The sequence below is a fragment of the Poecilia reticulata genome, chromosome 15 (assembly GCF_904066995.2).
Source record: "Poecilia reticulata chromosome 15, P_reticulata-male-v2, whole genome shotgun sequence".
NCBI classification, from domain to species: domain Eukaryota; kingdom Metazoa; phylum Chordata; class Actinopteri; order Cyprinodontiformes; family Poeciliidae; genus Poecilia; species Poecilia reticulata.
In genome coordinates this window covers 19,665,826-19,682,912 of record NC_088844.1, presented here as the reverse complement: position 1 = coordinate 19,682,912, position 17,087 = coordinate 19,665,826, and the positions used below count along the sequence as shown (strand labels likewise).

Genomic DNA, 17,087 nt, shown 5'->3' with positions numbered 1-17,087 from the left:
GCCCTAATGTACATGTTCATACAGAACCCGTCATGAAAAGGTTAGTTTCAGATTTTTATTTTTCCAGCCTTTAAATGATCTTTTAAACATTTTTAAACATTATATTTTTGGATAAACTATAAAAGATTGTAGCCTATTTAACAATATAATCCTTAAACAGAGTAAACTTGCTGTTTTCGGTGTTACTGCTTTAGCTCTACTAATGGTTATTGGTTTTTTTTTTCTCTAGATACGACATAATGAAAGCCATGATGAGGTTACATCACAATCTGCTGTACTTACTTTTAGATGTAACCACTTGGAAATTTGTCTGAGACTCTCACAATGCTTTAAATAGCTTCTAATGAGATGTCAGCTTAAATTATGTGAATTTTATTGCCTAACAAAGCTAAATGGCCATTTTATATCAGTAGGGGGTCAGTGGAGTTGTTCAATGATTCCAAGGAGTTGCATTGCCAGGCAATCTTTACTCTGAAAAGATTACTTTTTTCCTCACAGGATCGGTTTTGGATCACAAGCTTCTTTGAAACACATTAGAGTAGAGAGAATTGGAACCTTGTAAGAGGAGCCTTGTTAAGATGATCTTTGAGTCTTAAACTTTTAATGGTGATACCATTTAAAAGCCTGGTTAATAAATTAAAATTTATTTTATTCACAAAAATGCTATAGAGGCTTTTTCAAATGAAAGTTGATATAACTGAAGTAAAAATCAATCAAGATTATGTAGAAACAACAATGGACATAGACATCAAAACAATTTTTTAGAAGCATGACATACCAAAACAGGCTAAATTGAAGTTTAAATTCAAAATGTAAGATGAGTACCTGTTAATGTGATGCCCTGCATCCCTAATGAGGTGAATAATCTTCATGTAAAAGTGGATTATGTGCTGATATTATAGAAAATACTTATTCATATTTGTTCTTACTGTTTTAAGTGTGATGGTTTCAATTTAATTGACTGTCTTTGTTTAGAAAACTTGTCTTTGTTGCATGCATTTTGCAAGAAGAAAGGTTTTTAGTAATCCTCACATATTTTAACAGCTGTGGAAAAAGTGAGCTCATTCTAATATAATAAAGGCATTGACAAGGAACAATGAGGAGCATAAAACATCCCGCAGGTTGTGGCTGTTCTCCTAATGCTTGGAGCATTGTGAGATCATCCAGTGCTTCTGACTCACCTCTTTCTTGTATAATCCAAGAAACCTGCTGTAGAATAACAACTTAAGGAAGAAATGTTCTGCCTGTTTTTTTTTCACAAATTCACCTAATCCTGTGATCGTAAAGAAATGCCTGTAACCATATTTTGTCATTATACTACAGAACTGCAGTGCAGAGATTTTCTTTTCAAATGTATCTTTGAAAAAAAAGTATTTAGGTTCAATTCATTTCAGTAGGCACAGCCTATCAGATATTGGCATTCCGGATTCTAACAAGTGAAAAAAAATACTACCTTATTTCTTTTTGAAAGTTTTTGCTCTTTGCCAAAAATTAATACTGGATAAAACAATTTTAACAATAAAAACAAAATTCACTGAATATGTATTTTAACCTTGTCAAGTTCTTCTTTTTTGTTTTCCCTTTATGCTTAATTGTCTCAGCACATCACTTTTTTTTATCAGCCAAAGATAATCTTAATTAAAATTTGACTTATTTAGCAAAAAAAAAAAAAAAATAATCATAGCTGGTTCATGAAGAAGGAACTAGGAGAGCAGAAAGAGAGTGAGTGTGAGAGAGAAAAGGGTTCCAGGAAATTATGAATCTTAAACTCCATCAGTTCCTATCAGCACCAATTAGCTGGAACTCTGAAACACAGACAAATTAAGAGGAATGACTTTTGGCTGTAACATGCAAAAACCAAAATCTCATGGTGGTTCCTGCAGTCAATGCTTGGAAAGAATAGTTTATGAATATGTTTTTGTAGCCAATCTCTCACCCTTATCTGTAAACAGAGTATATCCACTGCCCATCGAATCTACCAGTATGTTGATTTTAAGTTTTTCACTCTCTTTGGTCTTTTGACTCCTCTTTTGAATGTTTTGCTAGGATGTTATTTTAAACATTCAAATTACAATGAATTTAACCCATAAATAAAATACAATTATTCTTTATTTTCTTGTTTGTTCAATAAGATTATGTCTTTATTCTGTTTACGTAACTTCATGTTTTCTGTGACAAACTTGTAAATTATAAAATGTACAATAACTAGCCCTGTTTGTCAGTCTGTATCTCATCTGAGATGTTTTTTTTTTTCAAAGGAGGAATAAAGGAAAAGCCGCTAGTTTTTCACTCAAAAGTGAAGTCATCTGGATACAACACCACCCCAAGGTATGATAAAGTATCTCCGTGCACTGTCTGAGACATATGTTTTATACACCATTGATGGTCTAAGACACCTGTTAAAAATTACAGCTGAAATATATTGTGATGAAACAAATAGTGTTGTGATTAGAGTCATTGCTTGATTGATTATATTTCTCTTTATTTCTGTTTCAGAATGACTATGTTTTCAGCACAAACCAATGCTCAGAAGAGAACATCACCTAAAAAGTCAATAAAACATTTGTAAGCAGTGTATTTACTGTGCATATGTGTATGTGTCACATAAACTACAAAAAACATGTTTTTGTCACTTAGGGGCTTACTCCATAGAAACTACCCAGAGAACAGTGCAGCACCAACTGAACCACGTACTGCTCTTAAAATTGCCAACAAACAAGTCTCATGCCTTCAGTATTCAGGTGAGTTACTGATGACAGCTAATTTTGACGAGCCATTTACTTGTGCCAAAAGACAAAATGAACATTTAATGATCTTTTTTTTTTTTTTCTGGGGTCTGGTTTTTTGTTTTTTATTTGAATATTTAGGTGTATTTTTCAGGTATTCTCATTTATTTTACCTGTATTGTGAAAAAAGGATAGTTAGCTCTATTGTATTTTCTAAAACTAAAGTCTACCTACTACAGAATGCAAAAATGGGGATTATCTTATACTGACTTTTTTTATTAAAATTTAAAACTATACTTTCATTAGCTAACGCTTGCTTCACAAAGATTTTTAAATGAGTATTTACTTAAAATCAGAAGCTTCTTTGATGGTTCCTGGGAAGTAATGTAGCAGGCATGAGGTGGTTAAAGTTTGACCATTGTAGTGTACAGTTTGATTTACCTTTCCGGGACAATACCTATAAAATTGTTCGGAATACAACTGATAAAGTTTACTGCTAAACTTTATCAGCAATAAAGTTTAAAATTTAAACTTTATTGCTGATTTTTTATTTGGATTAAGTAGATTCTACATCTTAAGAAGTAAACTGGGCTTTTCTTTGTCCATTCTCCACTGAAAGGGTGCAAACACATGAGCCAATCATTTATGAAATATAGTATCTAATAAAGCTCCACTATGACAACAACAAAGCTATGATTTAAAATAATGAGACTTTTTCCAGACAGAACTCTTAGTTTGAAAATAACTGATCCAAAAATACCTATAAAATAAATCTGTGGTTCGTTGTATTTCTCAGGTGATGGAAAAAAAATCCTGTGTGGTCTTGGCGACCGCTCGGTATTATTGTACAACTCCTGCCTTACTGGTGGTCCAACTGCCTACATAGGTGAGACATGATCCAAGAATGGTTATTCTCTTTGCTGTTTTTAAACTTCACACTCACTGTAATGTTTTCTTTCTGGGAGTGGATTTGTGTGCCATTTTTAACTGTTACCATTGATAACAGCAATAGATTACATTACTTTGAAATAAAGTTATTGCTGTTATCTATTAAGCAATTAGCACTATAAATAGTTATTGATTAAATTAAATGTATCTGATCATTAACCAATGCAAAAAGACCTGCTTTATCCTTAAATAAAAAAGTATGCTTCCTTGCTGAACAAATATAGCTCTGAAGATGTTACATGTAATTAAAATTTGTTACTTTACTTCACATTTGGTGGTTTTGCAGCTACCTAATGACTGACAATTAGACAAAACATTCACCATCCAATTTATTTAGTAAGCTCCAATTTTGAAGGAAAATGTCCACAAGAAGGCAGCAGAGATAAAGGACAGAAGTCGAGGTGACATGTAGGTCAGCATGAACCTCCTCTCTTCAGCCTGTCTCTGCCTGAACAGTTCCATAAAAGTAAATGTTGTGACTTTACACTGATTTACCAGGTAGATTTGAGACCTGGGTTTTTGAATGTAGGTCATGACAAGCCAGTGACCAGTGTGAGCTGGAGCCTCTGCAGACAATGGTGGCTGAGTGCAGCAGAAGATCTATCATTACGGATTTGGGCCAAATCCTACTCAGAGCCTGCCATTATCTTGGTAAAAAAACGAACAAACAAGCATGTATTTAATACACATCACTTACAAACTTTCAGAATCTTAAGCTTCTCTATGTACTTGAGCCCTTTAATTGAAACATCGCATAATCTTTTTTTTGTTAGTTGTTTTTGTAATTAAAACAAAGGTATGTAAAACATGTGATGTGACACGTCACTGTCACACAGTAAAATCAATGCAAAATTATTTTAGTCAATAAAACCTGGTGGATAAAAAAATCCACCAGTTTCATCGGGGCAGACATTCAATTTTTGACATGAAACTGAACATACAGCCAGGGGTTGATGATTTAGATGAAACCAAATTCTATTTGTATTTTTAAGTAAAATTAGGAAGGACTTTGCTCTCTCAGAGGTTCTCCCATGTCTGATGTTAAGTACCCTGTGCCAGGGTTTCTCAGTTCTGGATGACTGCTCCACATGTTTTTGGCTTTTCCCTTCTCCCGCACACCTGACTTGAATAAGCGGTTAATTAACAAGCTTCTTCAGAACGTAATGGCAAGGAGATGAGATTATGCAATCATTTGTATCAGGTGTTCTGGAACAGAAACACACCGAAAATATGCGGGGCAGGTGTACTTGAGGACCGGAATTGAGAAACACTGACAAGCCATGTGAATGTTTTTGTGTTTTTATAAGACATCTTGGGAACAAATGGAAGTCTTTTCACAGGGGAAAGAACAATGCTGATGTGAGACAGATCTACATTTTTGTAGTTTAACAAAAAAAATAAATACTGAATTGACTACAATGTGTAATGCGTTGTACTGTTAGCTGCTAGGCTTTAAAAATGTGTCAAATTAGTTACAGCACACTGTAAATGACAGTGAAAATTAGCACTGAAAGAAAAAAAAAGAGTCCCTGATGAAGATGTCTTATTGTGGTTTATACCCATATTTTTAGGAAAATTCTTTATTGGAGAAACATTATATGTCATATTTAAATATCATTTATGTATTGATCTGAAGTGTGTAAGTGGAGGGAAAGTGGACTTCCACCTTCTTGTTTCTGAAAAAACCAAGACCTGAAAGGTGGGTTTAAAACTGTGTCAGGAATTCAAACTGACAATACATTTTATTTGGTCCATTAGTATAATATTGAAGCCAGTTTGATCAGAATCTATTGTCATAATACCCATAACATATGTCCTGATTTGTATCACATTTAAAAGTTTTGCTTGTTTCAATTTAAGAACATATATTTTATTAAAAGATTAGGTAAGACTACAAAAGAAAAATTAAGTTCTACTTTTATATTCAGTAGATGTCAGACTTTCTCTCTTTAATTTTTGGTTTAATTTTCTGAATAAAAGATTCCATTTTATTCCGGCTTTATTTATAAAGTTCTTTAAAAACAGCAAAGTTGACCAAATTTCTGTACACCGTAACCAGAAATAAAAACAAGCAATACAAATAGAATAACAGAAACTGTAAAAACCAACACTTACCCTGAAATATCTACCATTTAAGAAAAAAAGAAAAGTTTTTTTAGGGCTTTTTTTATTTGATTACTATTTAATATCCAAGTGAAGATATTGGTGTGATATTTATCTGTCTTGCATCTTTATTTATCTTTCCATTAGGGTGACACTATGTTCTCCAAACCCATTAGAGGTGCTCAGTTTTATTATCTTGACAAATTTCTAGTCCTAACATCTGGACCTTCTCTATACTTGTACCTGTATAATGTGGACCTCACCCGCGATGATGTAAAAAGGTAATTACTATGTTTTACACTGTGCAAACACATATGGTGACTTGTAAAAGTTTTCAATTGGATTATTATTATTATTATTAATATTATTATTATTATTATTATTATTATTATTATTATTATTATTATTATTATTATTATTATTATTATTATTATTAAGTTGCTCAATGCATATACCACTTCCTAGATTTTTATTGGTAAAGAAAAACTGAAAACCATGTATCGCATTATTTTTACTTCATTAATAGGTAATTGCCTTAGTAATGTAACTGTACTTAAAAACAGTATTGTAAACAAATAAAGGCAAATATTCTGGTAGACAGAAGATGGCAGATTTAAAGGTATTTACAACCTCTTTAGGAACCAGGCTTTATTGCAGGAGAAGCTTGGCATTTTTAGTTCTACCGCAGACACTGCTGTGCTGACACTCATTAAGACAAAACTATTCAGGTGCTCACTGCAAGCTGTCAGGACATGTCTGGAAGCACATACAACAGAATAGTGGACAGCATAAAATAATAAGTAAATTATATCCTATGACTGTATATGACTAGGACCTTTAAGAATAAGGTCCTGATATTAATTATTTTTATTTATTTATTTTTCATCAACTTGACTAAAAATTATATTATTTTCTCAATAATATCTTAGCTATTTTCTTTTCTTAGATATAAGCACCGGAGCATCATCAAACTGGCAAGTTGCATAACGCCATCAGCCTCGGACATCACAGCCCTTTCTGCAGTCAACGATTTCCTCTCATGTATCCTTTTTGGGGTTTTATAGCTCTGGCGTCAGGAAGTGGAAAGGTAATATCACGTTGGTGCTGGCCGAGTGAGTCTACACGCTTTTCTCAGAGAATCTGGTCCATGTAAACCACAACAATCTCATAAAGACTTTGCACATAGCTGAAGGGCTTCCACTGCAGATTTTAGCATTTAGGTGTCTTTAGATTTTTTTCAGGAATGTCTGCGTTCCAGTCCGCTGTTAGTCTTTACAGCACATTTACTGACTCCAGTAACTCACTCCACAGAATTTGAGTTGGAATGGGTTTGTTTCTGTCAGAAGCAATTTTATATCACAGTGCTTTCTCAAATGAACTCCAAATAAAAATGCATGCATGGTGATAGCATCAAAATATGTTTTTTCTTAACAAATTTGCAGGGTTTTTTCCACGTTTTTCACACAATTAAAACAACATGCTGTGAAATGACAAAACAAAATTGTTCAATTACTCGCTGCCATGGACTAGACTAGAGTCTTATCCAGGGTGCCAGGGTGTATGCCGCCTCTTGTTAATGGCTGCTGGAAATAGGCACCATGGTGACCCTGCAAGGATAAACGAGGACAGACAATAAATGTATAGATGGATGGATATTCCTTTACTACACATGTGTGAAACACATACAACCTAAAAAGTCATTTAGTGAAATTGTTTTGTGTCATGTTTTTCTTTTTGTCAGTATGTTAATGTTTTAAAAGTGGTAAAATAAAAGCCCTAGGAAAATAAATGCAGAACAGCAACTTTTAAGTAAAACATCTTCAAAATATATTTTCAGTGTACAAATAAAACTGGAGATCCAACGATAAGACCCTTCATAGCATTAAATCAAATCATTTTCTTGGTTTATTGGTTTATAGAATGATAATGGTGGAAGTTATTATTTTAGATGCATTTATAACATAGGGAAAAAAAAGGATTTTATCGTATTTGACCTGCAAATGGTTGATCAATTGGTGCATCTCTGATTAAAATTTTTATTCTATAATTATATAGCAGTACCACAAATATTTATTTTCATTTGACCACATTTTTTCTTAACAGCTTTTTTTATTCAGACATTGTTCTGGTGAGTTGTTCAGATCGGTCCATTCAAGTTCTGGACATGAACAAAGGTGCAGTTGGTTCTGTGCTGCATGACGCCCACAGCAGAGCTATCCACTGCATCACACAGAACAAGGTGAAGCATTTTAAATGTGACAGAATAATTAAATAATTTATACTAGCTCTGAAAATATTCTATGTACAAGATGTATGAAAAAAGTTCTCTTGTCCAGCTGTTCTAGTAGGAAATGGAAATGTTAAGTCAAAGCACAAATCCAACTCATCTAAAGAAGAGGAAAACACATTTTTAAATGACCTAACAAATGTCCAGAACTAAATTTGTTGGTAAATTTGTAGAATAATCAACCTGGTGTCACAACCTGATACATCTGGAGATCCTGTGCAAGCTTCAGTGAGCAAATATTGTCAAGCTCAGTGAGACAGATAGACCACTACCAAAGAAGACTGATGCTGAAACTTAATTAAAGAACTAAGTATTAGTTTAAAGCTGCACACACTTTTGCAACTAGATTATACCTATAGTATCTTATTTTTTCTTTCAAACACATTTTTTGGGGGTTGTTGACTTTGACAGGATAAATGCCACATTAACTATAGTTTGACATGCTGATTGTTGTCCAACACTTTTTTTGGCCATTTTTGTAATAGCACTAATACAATATAATTTTTTTTGTTAATTACATTTTAGTTAACATATATATAAAGACACCCATCCGTGTTGTAAGCTTTTTTGATATTTTCTGTCACATGTACTTTGTAGGGGGTTTCAAATTTATAGTTTTATTAAATCTTATAGAAAACCTAAATTCTTTGCGAATGGATTGAGACTTAGACATTTCATCACTTTACCCACAGACTAAATCACTTGTGGACCAAACCCACAGAGCGAAGAATTTGCTTGATTTGGCATCTATGAGCAGTGTGAGCCCTATCTTCCATCTTACTCCTGAAGGGTCGGTTATTTGGCAGATGTCACTGGGTTACATAAGACATCAAGGACTACTTTTTTATGTGTGTTACGTAAGGTACAGATTGTCTTTGAGGAAATAAAAGTGTTAGTTTGTGGTATGAAAACCAAAGGTCATCATTAAAAAATGCTGTGGTTAACCAAAAGTTTCCATGACATGATGCAAATTCATCAGTATAATTCACCTTGAATGTAAGTTACGGCTGTATCAGGATTACTACTTTCATCTGTGACAGCAGGAGGACAGTCAGGCTAGAGAAAAGCCGTTTCACAAGGCTGTTCCATTATATGTCCTTACTCCTTCCTGTCTGTCTAAGACTTATGTGGTCTTAGTTTGACAAGCAGATTTTGCGCATATCCATTTGCTTTCCCCTGTATCTGTATACATTTTAGTGCTTACAAATAAAATTCCAAACAGTGTAGCATGCAGACTTAATACGTTATAGAACCATCTTTTTCTGGAACTCTTGCACCAGATTTTTAATTGGATTTAAGACTAGATTTTGACTGGGCTTTTCAAACATGATAGGCTTTAATTGAAATAATTATATTGTCTCTTTGTATGTTTAGTGCCTTTCTGTTCTTCCAGAAGCGGTTCTTACTGTTGCTTCTTGGGAAATATCACAGATCCATCGATATGTGCACCAATAGATTTAAGAATTGTTTGTATCTAAATGCATTTCAGGACTTGACACTTGGGCTGTACAACATTATGACTGGGAAATTAACTGCATGCGGCTGTTTTATATGTGATTGTGTAAGTGCAAATTAGTTGTTAACGGAATTATATTTTATTTCAAAGTCAACCTATAGAAGTTGTTATACATCAGTAGTCTCAAACTCTATTCTTCGAGGTCCTGATGCGTTTAGTTGTCTCTTAGCTTTAGCACACCTGGCTCCAATATTAGTTCATTAGCAGAGGTCTGTAGAGCTGACTGTATGCTAGTAATGTAGTGGAGTCATTTAATTCAAGTGTATAGGACAAGGGACACATCTAAAAGTTTCAGGACTCTGGCCCTTGAGGAATACAGTTTGAGTTAGTTTTTCTGAGTACTTGAGTTCTTTTAAATGGGTGTCTGTTGAACCAGGAGAAGGGCCATGTTATTTCATTGTACATTGTGCTTGACAATGAAGAAATTTCATTTGATTTTACTTTGATCGTAAACCTTCTCGTCCTGCTGATTCACCTGTTGTACTCTATTTACTTATTAGGTGACTCTTGGTTGTTCTGAATTTCATTTAGGTTTTGTTGTAATAGTCAGATTTTTATTGGCTACAAATCTGAAGAAACTATCTGTAACCATCCATTTCAGAATTGTTTGAATGGTCTATCAAGTAAAATCCCAATAAAACACATTTGACTGTAGTTGGAACATAAAAAAATTTGTTAAATTCCAAGGGATACTTTTATAAATCTTATAGGTTTACAGATGCAGAAGGCAACTTTTACAGAAATATATATTGTTTTGCATGTTTGTTAAAACCATCACTATGTTATGACTCTGTAATATGAGACAGATAAGCTGTAATAAAATTCTATATATATATATATATATATATATATATATATATATATATATATATATATATATATATATATATATAAAGCTCCTCTGCCTACTTCCTGTGGTCTTACTGACATGTGCAGAAATCCACAGATCTGTCAGAAACAATAAATCAGAGCCAGGATGAGGGTCTTAACACTGTCAATCATGCTCAGGCTAGGAAGCATCTCCACCAATGGTGGCAGATAAACATCTCCTGTACCAGTTTGTTGTTTCTCTGCCATTAGCACACCTGCAGCATACTAGGAATCTTAAGCAGAGTGTACATGAGCATGACTGACAGCACTAACACCTTCCTCCTGGCTCTGATTGATTGTTTAAGACTGTGAGAGGTGTATTTTTGGAGATGGCAGAAGGACTCAGGGATTTTTTCACAGATTATCTCTCATGTTATACTGTCGCTACTGCACAGTGGCGCAGTTGGTAGAGCTGTTGCCTTGCAGCAAGAAGGTTCTTGGTTTGATTCCCTGCCAGAGTCTTTCTGCATGGAGTTTGCATGTTCTCCCTGTGCATGCGTGGGTTTTCTCCGGGTACTCCGGTTTCTTCCCACAGTCCAAAAACATGACTGTCAGGTTAATTGGCCTCTCCAAATTGCCCCGAGGTATGAGTGTGTGTGTGTGTGTGTGTGTGTGCATGGTTGTTTGTCCTGTGTGTCTCTGTGGTTGTTTGCCCTGCGACAGACTGGCGACCTGTCCAGGGTGTGCCCCGCCTCTCGCCCGGTACACTAGCTGGAGATAGGCACCAGCACCCTTCCCGACCCAACTAAGGCACAAGAAAATGGATGGATGGATGGATGGATGGATGGATGGATGGATGGATGGATGGATGGATGGATGGATGGATGGATGGATGGATGGATGGATGGATGGATGGATGGATGGATGGATGGATGGATGGATGGATGGATGGATGGATGGATGGATGGATGGATGGATGGATGTTATACTGTCGCAACATAGTGACTGTTTTAAGAAATATATAAAAGACCTATTTTTTTTGTAAAAGTTGCCTACTGCAGCTTTATTAATTTAGCAATGTAGTGTATAAATATCATAGTGCTTGCAAACAATATTCCAACATATTTCTTAAAAAAAAAGGTAAAAATAAAGGTCTATTCAAGCTTTTTATGTAACTTGTTTGTGACAGAGGCTTTGCTCAGTGAACCTTGATTGAAGTAACTTTTGTGTATTTTTCCCTACATGCTCGACGCTCTGGACAGTCTGGATTAGCTGCATACACTCCCACTATTGGCATGGATTAACCCATTCAGCTTCAGTTCACTCTTGCACAGCTGACAATATTTCTTTGGCCCAGATGTGCATGTTCTTTGTCATCACATCTTTTGTGTGCAATACTCTATGGGAAGGGTCTAATTTGTTGTTTCAGCTTGGCTATTGCATCAATGAGGACTTCTCTTGATAGAGCCTGGGGGCCTTTGGATGGTTTGGGGTTAGTAGCTGCGGATCAGAGGGATTGCAACTGGCTGGACACTGCACACATAACATCATACCTCCCTCCACTTTTGCTTTGTCGTCTCCGGGCGGGCCAGACATCAGAAACTGAAATTTCCGTCACCTCTCTGCAAAATTCACCTGGAACTCATCAGACCAGAGGACTTCTCGGAAAGCTGGAAAGGCCGTCTTGAACTCCTGTTCTCACACTCTTAATGGAAAACTAAACAAAGAACACCCCCACAGTTGCACTCTCTCCCTTGCTCACATGCTTAACTTTATCATCTGATAACTTGGTTTGGAAGTCATGAGTGGAATTTATTTGTAGATATGGAGTGGAAACTACATTTTTGTTGGAGTCTATTTCAGTGGTATACCTAAAGTTTGGGAAATTATGCTGAACATATTTTACACAAATGTTGCTTTCATTACTTTTTTATTCTGCGCTTGAAGTAAAGCCCCAAATCATTCATCCTGCCAGATTTAAGTCTAAAATTATTTTCTGTCAACCAAGAAGTTTGTTTCTAGTTGGAAAAAAGACAGACGTCACTCAATAGATGTGAGTACAACCAGTGTGCTGAGGGACATACTCGTAGGAAATTTTTCCTGTGTTGGCTTTTCTCCACCTGCTATATGTTAATCTTAGAATTCAGGTAAAACATCCTATTCATTACTTACAAAGACCCCATTGACCCAGCTCAATTTAACATAAAACACCTCATTACTCCATATCATCCAACAATAACCCTTTGCTTGCGGGACACAAGTCTGCTTATTCTTTCAAGAATACTCAGATCCAGATTGGGGGGGCAGCACTTTTTATAAAAAAAAAATGCTTGATTGGCAGTTGTTGTTGCCAATAGTAGCACAAGTAAGTATTAGGTTCAGGAGTTATTTTCTCTTTCACACAGAAATCAAGCTGAATTGGATCATTTTTTTCCCCCTTAATCAATAAAATCAGCATTTGAAAGTTATTACTCTTTGCTCTCTGACATTTGTACGATAATCTGAAACATTTGGTTCTATTTAAACATTTAATATGGATGTAGAAGTTTTGCTTGTTTGTTGTTTTACTAAAAGTTATTTCATTGAACATATTTTGTTTTATTCTCTTTTTTTTGTTTTGTTTATTTTAAAGGGATCCACATTCACCTCTCAAGCTCCAGAGTCATACAACCTATTCCTCACAAGCGCAGTTACAGATGGGGTGAAGATGTGGGACCTTCGCACAATGAGGTTTGTATAAATATGTTTTCTGAAAGACAACTTTATGTAAAACAAAATCAACCAAACCTTTGCTACAATGTTTGCTGTTTGTATTCTACTGTGTTTCTGTTTATGCTTTTCAGGAAGGAAACCTAATTTAGAACATTAAATCAGTTTGACTGGTGTGTACAGCAATATAAAACCTTTCCATGACATTTTAAACAAAGCTGATAGTACTATTTAGAATACCTGTCAAAAACTTTGTTAAATAGAATCTTTATTAGATGAATGTTTAGTCAAGACCTGAACATTAGTTTTACCAATTTTTTCCCCATTTGTTATTCTCTAGATAAAAAAATAACTTTCCTTTTCAACTGCATAATGATTTTTATAACACAAGCATTCCTTATGTGATGTTTAAATTAGCAAGTGTTTAATTTCCAAAGTTAATGCCTGAGGAGACATTTAACTGACTTTGATTCACAGAAGTCCTTGTAAGGCAGATGATTTATCTAGAACTTTTTGGATCTCCTAATGTTCTTTTTGGCCTCATGGAAGACATTATTAAGTTTTGCATTCTTTCAAGTCTGAGGCTCCTCTCATATCAAATTCCTCATCCCAGACTCTGTCAGAACCTACTGCCTGACAAATATTTCACTTTGTTTCTAAGTCAACTCCTAGTTTTTACAGTCATATTATGATTATTATATTATGTATGTATATATTTTTTTTGTTATTCTTTTTGTTTGTTGATCATGTTTTAATTTTTCAATCTATTATTGTTTGTTTTTCTCTTTTGAAGCATTTTGTGATTTTCACCTGCGAGAAGTGCTGTAAGCATAAATGCTTTAAATTGCCTTTGTTAGATCGACAGGAAGCAAACAGAAAATGACAGATGAGCTGGTAGTTTGTCTAAACCCAAGTTGCCTATCGATCTGTGTACTATGTATGAATATGTGCACGTTTGGGATTGTGCTCTAGTGTAAAGCGTTTTCAGTGGTTCGTATGACTAGAAATGCACTTTATAAAATCAGTTCATTTACAATTTCCAGTTCAGCCTGAATGTGAATTTATTTAAAGCATTTTGCATATCTTGTAGGGAACATTGTCTTCCCCGTCTCTCAACACACACTTTCCTGTCAACTGACTCAAATAATGGCCACTGCAGCCAATAAAATCCAAAAAAATAAAAAAATAAAATTTGTAGAATTTATATTACTAATGGTTCATGAAAATACATTCACAAAATCATTCCAAACAAAGTATACAAGGTTGCACATCAATTGTGAACCAAAAAGCAGTCTTTATGCTGATTTGCATGTGTTTATTACATCGATGACTGACACTGTGAACTCAGGTGAATTTAGTAACAACATAGGCTTCTACTTAGAAGGATCAGAGCCACTACGGCAGTCTGTGTTAGTCATCAGGAAAATTCCATATAATCATCACTCACACAACACGGAGAATGTGGCTTTGTGGAACTCACGTCAGCACCTTTTCTCCTGGACCGTTCCAGCCACATTCTGACCTAGAAATAAAATGGGCTTTAACCCTGATCTGGTGAAGCTATTTTAATTAGGTGTTTGATCAAATGTTTTGATAGCACCACTGAAGATCTTAAAAAAATTGGGGGTACTTCTAAATGTTTGTTGTATATGTGGCTCTTGATATGTGAATACACAAAACTTTGAATATTAAAGCATTTTGTTTGTGCTATAACAAAATTCAATTTATTTAAGCACACATGGAAGGTATTAAATAAACTATCTTGGCGATTGGATTTTGCCCTCATCAAAGCTATAATTTGTGCTGAATTTTTTGTCATTCTCTTATTTATTTAACTATTTAGGTTGATAGCTACAAACGTTTTTTTCTTTTGCACATTGCTTTTAATAACATACTTAATATTAAAAAACATAAAGATTTACACAAGAACTTACTGTACTGTCTGCTTAAATTCCAAAGACATGTTCACCACATTTTGGAAACATCCTACTAAATAAAGTGAGGCACTTACTGAGAATATAAAAAAAACTACTCTTACCCCAAATCAGTGTTCTGAGAAAGCTTTGTCTTCATCCCACATAAAGTCTATTTCCGTACCTGGCTGCTGTTGCACATATCCAATTTCTTAATGGTCACAACTGAATATGACCTTCTTTCAGTCCAACTTAATGGCACAAACATGTGAATCTCCAATACATGCTTTTGCCAAATCCTTTTCAAGCACAGCCCTGCAAACATGCCATCCCTTATAGGATTTCTAGGTTAGCCAGCTGTTGATGGTATTATGGCATGGTAAAGACATTACATGCTGCTGCAGACCAAATTAAATAGCCCAAAAGTTACACAAGGGACCCATTCATAGTTGTCTTTTCCCTGTTTTCTGCATCTAGACCTGAGTCATTCTAAACTCTTTGTGTTCAGCAGATTAAGATGTCTCCAAAATGTGTAGTTTCTGAGTTCTGATCTTCTTTTGTGCACCAGTGGCTATTAGATGAAGTTAGTGAAACCTGTTTCTTTTTCATATCAGCCTGAGTTTTTGCACTCAAGTGAAGATTTTTATTATGTTTAATTTTAATATATCGACTGTAAAAAGGATAAGTGACAAATATAATAACATTCAACATTTTGTGGAACGGGTTTATTGATCAATTAATTATTCAGGCTACGACTCACTTCACCTTTAATGAAAACTTTGTGTCACTGTGTGTGTCTCTACCACAGATGCGTGCGTCGTTATGAGAACCATGTGAATCTCTGCCATGCATGCTCCTCAACCTTCTCACCATGTGGCCGGTTCATTGCCTCTGGCTCTGAGGATAAATGTGTGAGTTATGTTTATGCAACAAACATGTCAGCTTGATTTAGTTTGGAACAAAGGATGAGTATGTAGAAAAAAACCCCACCTCATGTTGTATATGGTGGAGGAACCATAATGCTGGGTGCCTACTTCTCTTCCAAATACCCTGAGAACCTCATGGTGTTTTTCTCAAATGCGTCATCATTGGGTACATGAAGAAATGCTTCCTTATTTTTAGAGCAGGGTTCTATAGAGTATTAACAACCTTTGATCCATATTTGTGCCACCAGAGATACAGTCTGGTAGGAATATTTATGCAATCACTTATTTTTGTGTTTCATATTTTTGTTTGTCATTATATCAAAGAATTCAGGTTTCAGTTTGGCATTAAATGGGTAACAGATCTAACACAAAGAATACTGTGCTCTGGGTCTTTTTGTCATGCAACTCCAAAACCACACCAACATTCTACTGGTAAGAAAACGTTGAAATGAGAACCTAAAAATTTAAAGAAGCAACTGCCACGCTAACTCCAGATTTTTCTAGATTTGAAGGATATACAGTCACTTTTGTGCCTTATTTATCAAAGCAGTGAAGTTTGCAATACATATTATGTAATGCATGATATACCTAAAATGTTAAAGGAGGCCATTCTGTTGACTTAATCCCCTCTGATTTACAATGAACGGGGTATTCATTTTGTCTCCTGACATATATAATAATTTTTGTAGTTTTGGAGATGTTGAACACCATCTCATCAACTCCTTCTAGAGAAGCCTTCTAGGCCATCTTTGTAAACAGATTTATGTTAATTTCGCATTTGGCCAACCAGATTGGTGTCGCCTTCAAATTTCATGATAGTGTTTTGAATTGGCGCTAAACAAAATTGAATTGAATAATCTTCGTCCTAACCACCAGAGTGCGATTATTATGTTAAATGTTGAACTAGGGTTTAGCAACAGCACCCAAAAAATATATTGCAGTATTCTAGTTGTGTGAAAGCAATTTGTGGAGCTGTAGTTATAACATCCTTTGTAGATTGCTTAGTTTTGTATGATTTTTCAGAGTGGGTGGTTATGCTGCTTTGATGTACCATGATACTTGCTTCTCAAATCACCTTCTGAGACATCCAGGATGTCATCTCATGTCTCATTATGATACCTAAACATATTTAAGGATTTTAAGCACTCT

The 17,087-nt window shown here is 34.9% G+C and overlaps 1 protein-coding gene across 2 annotated transcripts in view; it reads left to right on the top strand.

Moving 5' to 3' along the window:
* Positions 1 to 17,087, top strand: part of wdr27 (WD repeat domain 27) — a 36,842-nt gene that overhangs the window by 10,434 nt on the left and 9,321 nt on the right. Inside the window, exons 13-22 of one of the 2 annotated variants that reach the window (XM_008429888.2) lie at positions 2,259 to 2,328; positions 2,497 to 2,550; positions 2,638 to 2,741; positions 3,523 to 3,612; positions 4,204 to 4,325; positions 5,925 to 6,058; positions 6,724 to 6,818; positions 7,895 to 8,016; positions 13,023 to 13,120; positions 15,821 to 15,923. In XM_008429888.2, the coding sequence (XP_008428110.2) occupies positions 2,259 to 2,328; positions 2,497 to 2,550; positions 2,638 to 2,741; positions 3,523 to 3,612; positions 4,204 to 4,325; positions 5,925 to 6,058; positions 6,724 to 6,818; positions 7,895 to 8,016; positions 13,023 to 13,120; positions 15,821 to 15,923 (992 nt within the window). Of the gene's footprint in view, positions 1 to 2,258; positions 2,329 to 2,496; positions 2,566 to 2,637; positions 2,742 to 3,522; positions 3,613 to 4,203; positions 4,326 to 5,924; positions 6,059 to 6,723; positions 6,819 to 7,894; positions 8,017 to 13,022; positions 13,121 to 15,820; positions 15,924 to 17,087 lie in introns of both variants that reach the window. The other variant, XM_008429887.2, reaches the window with a different exon arrangement.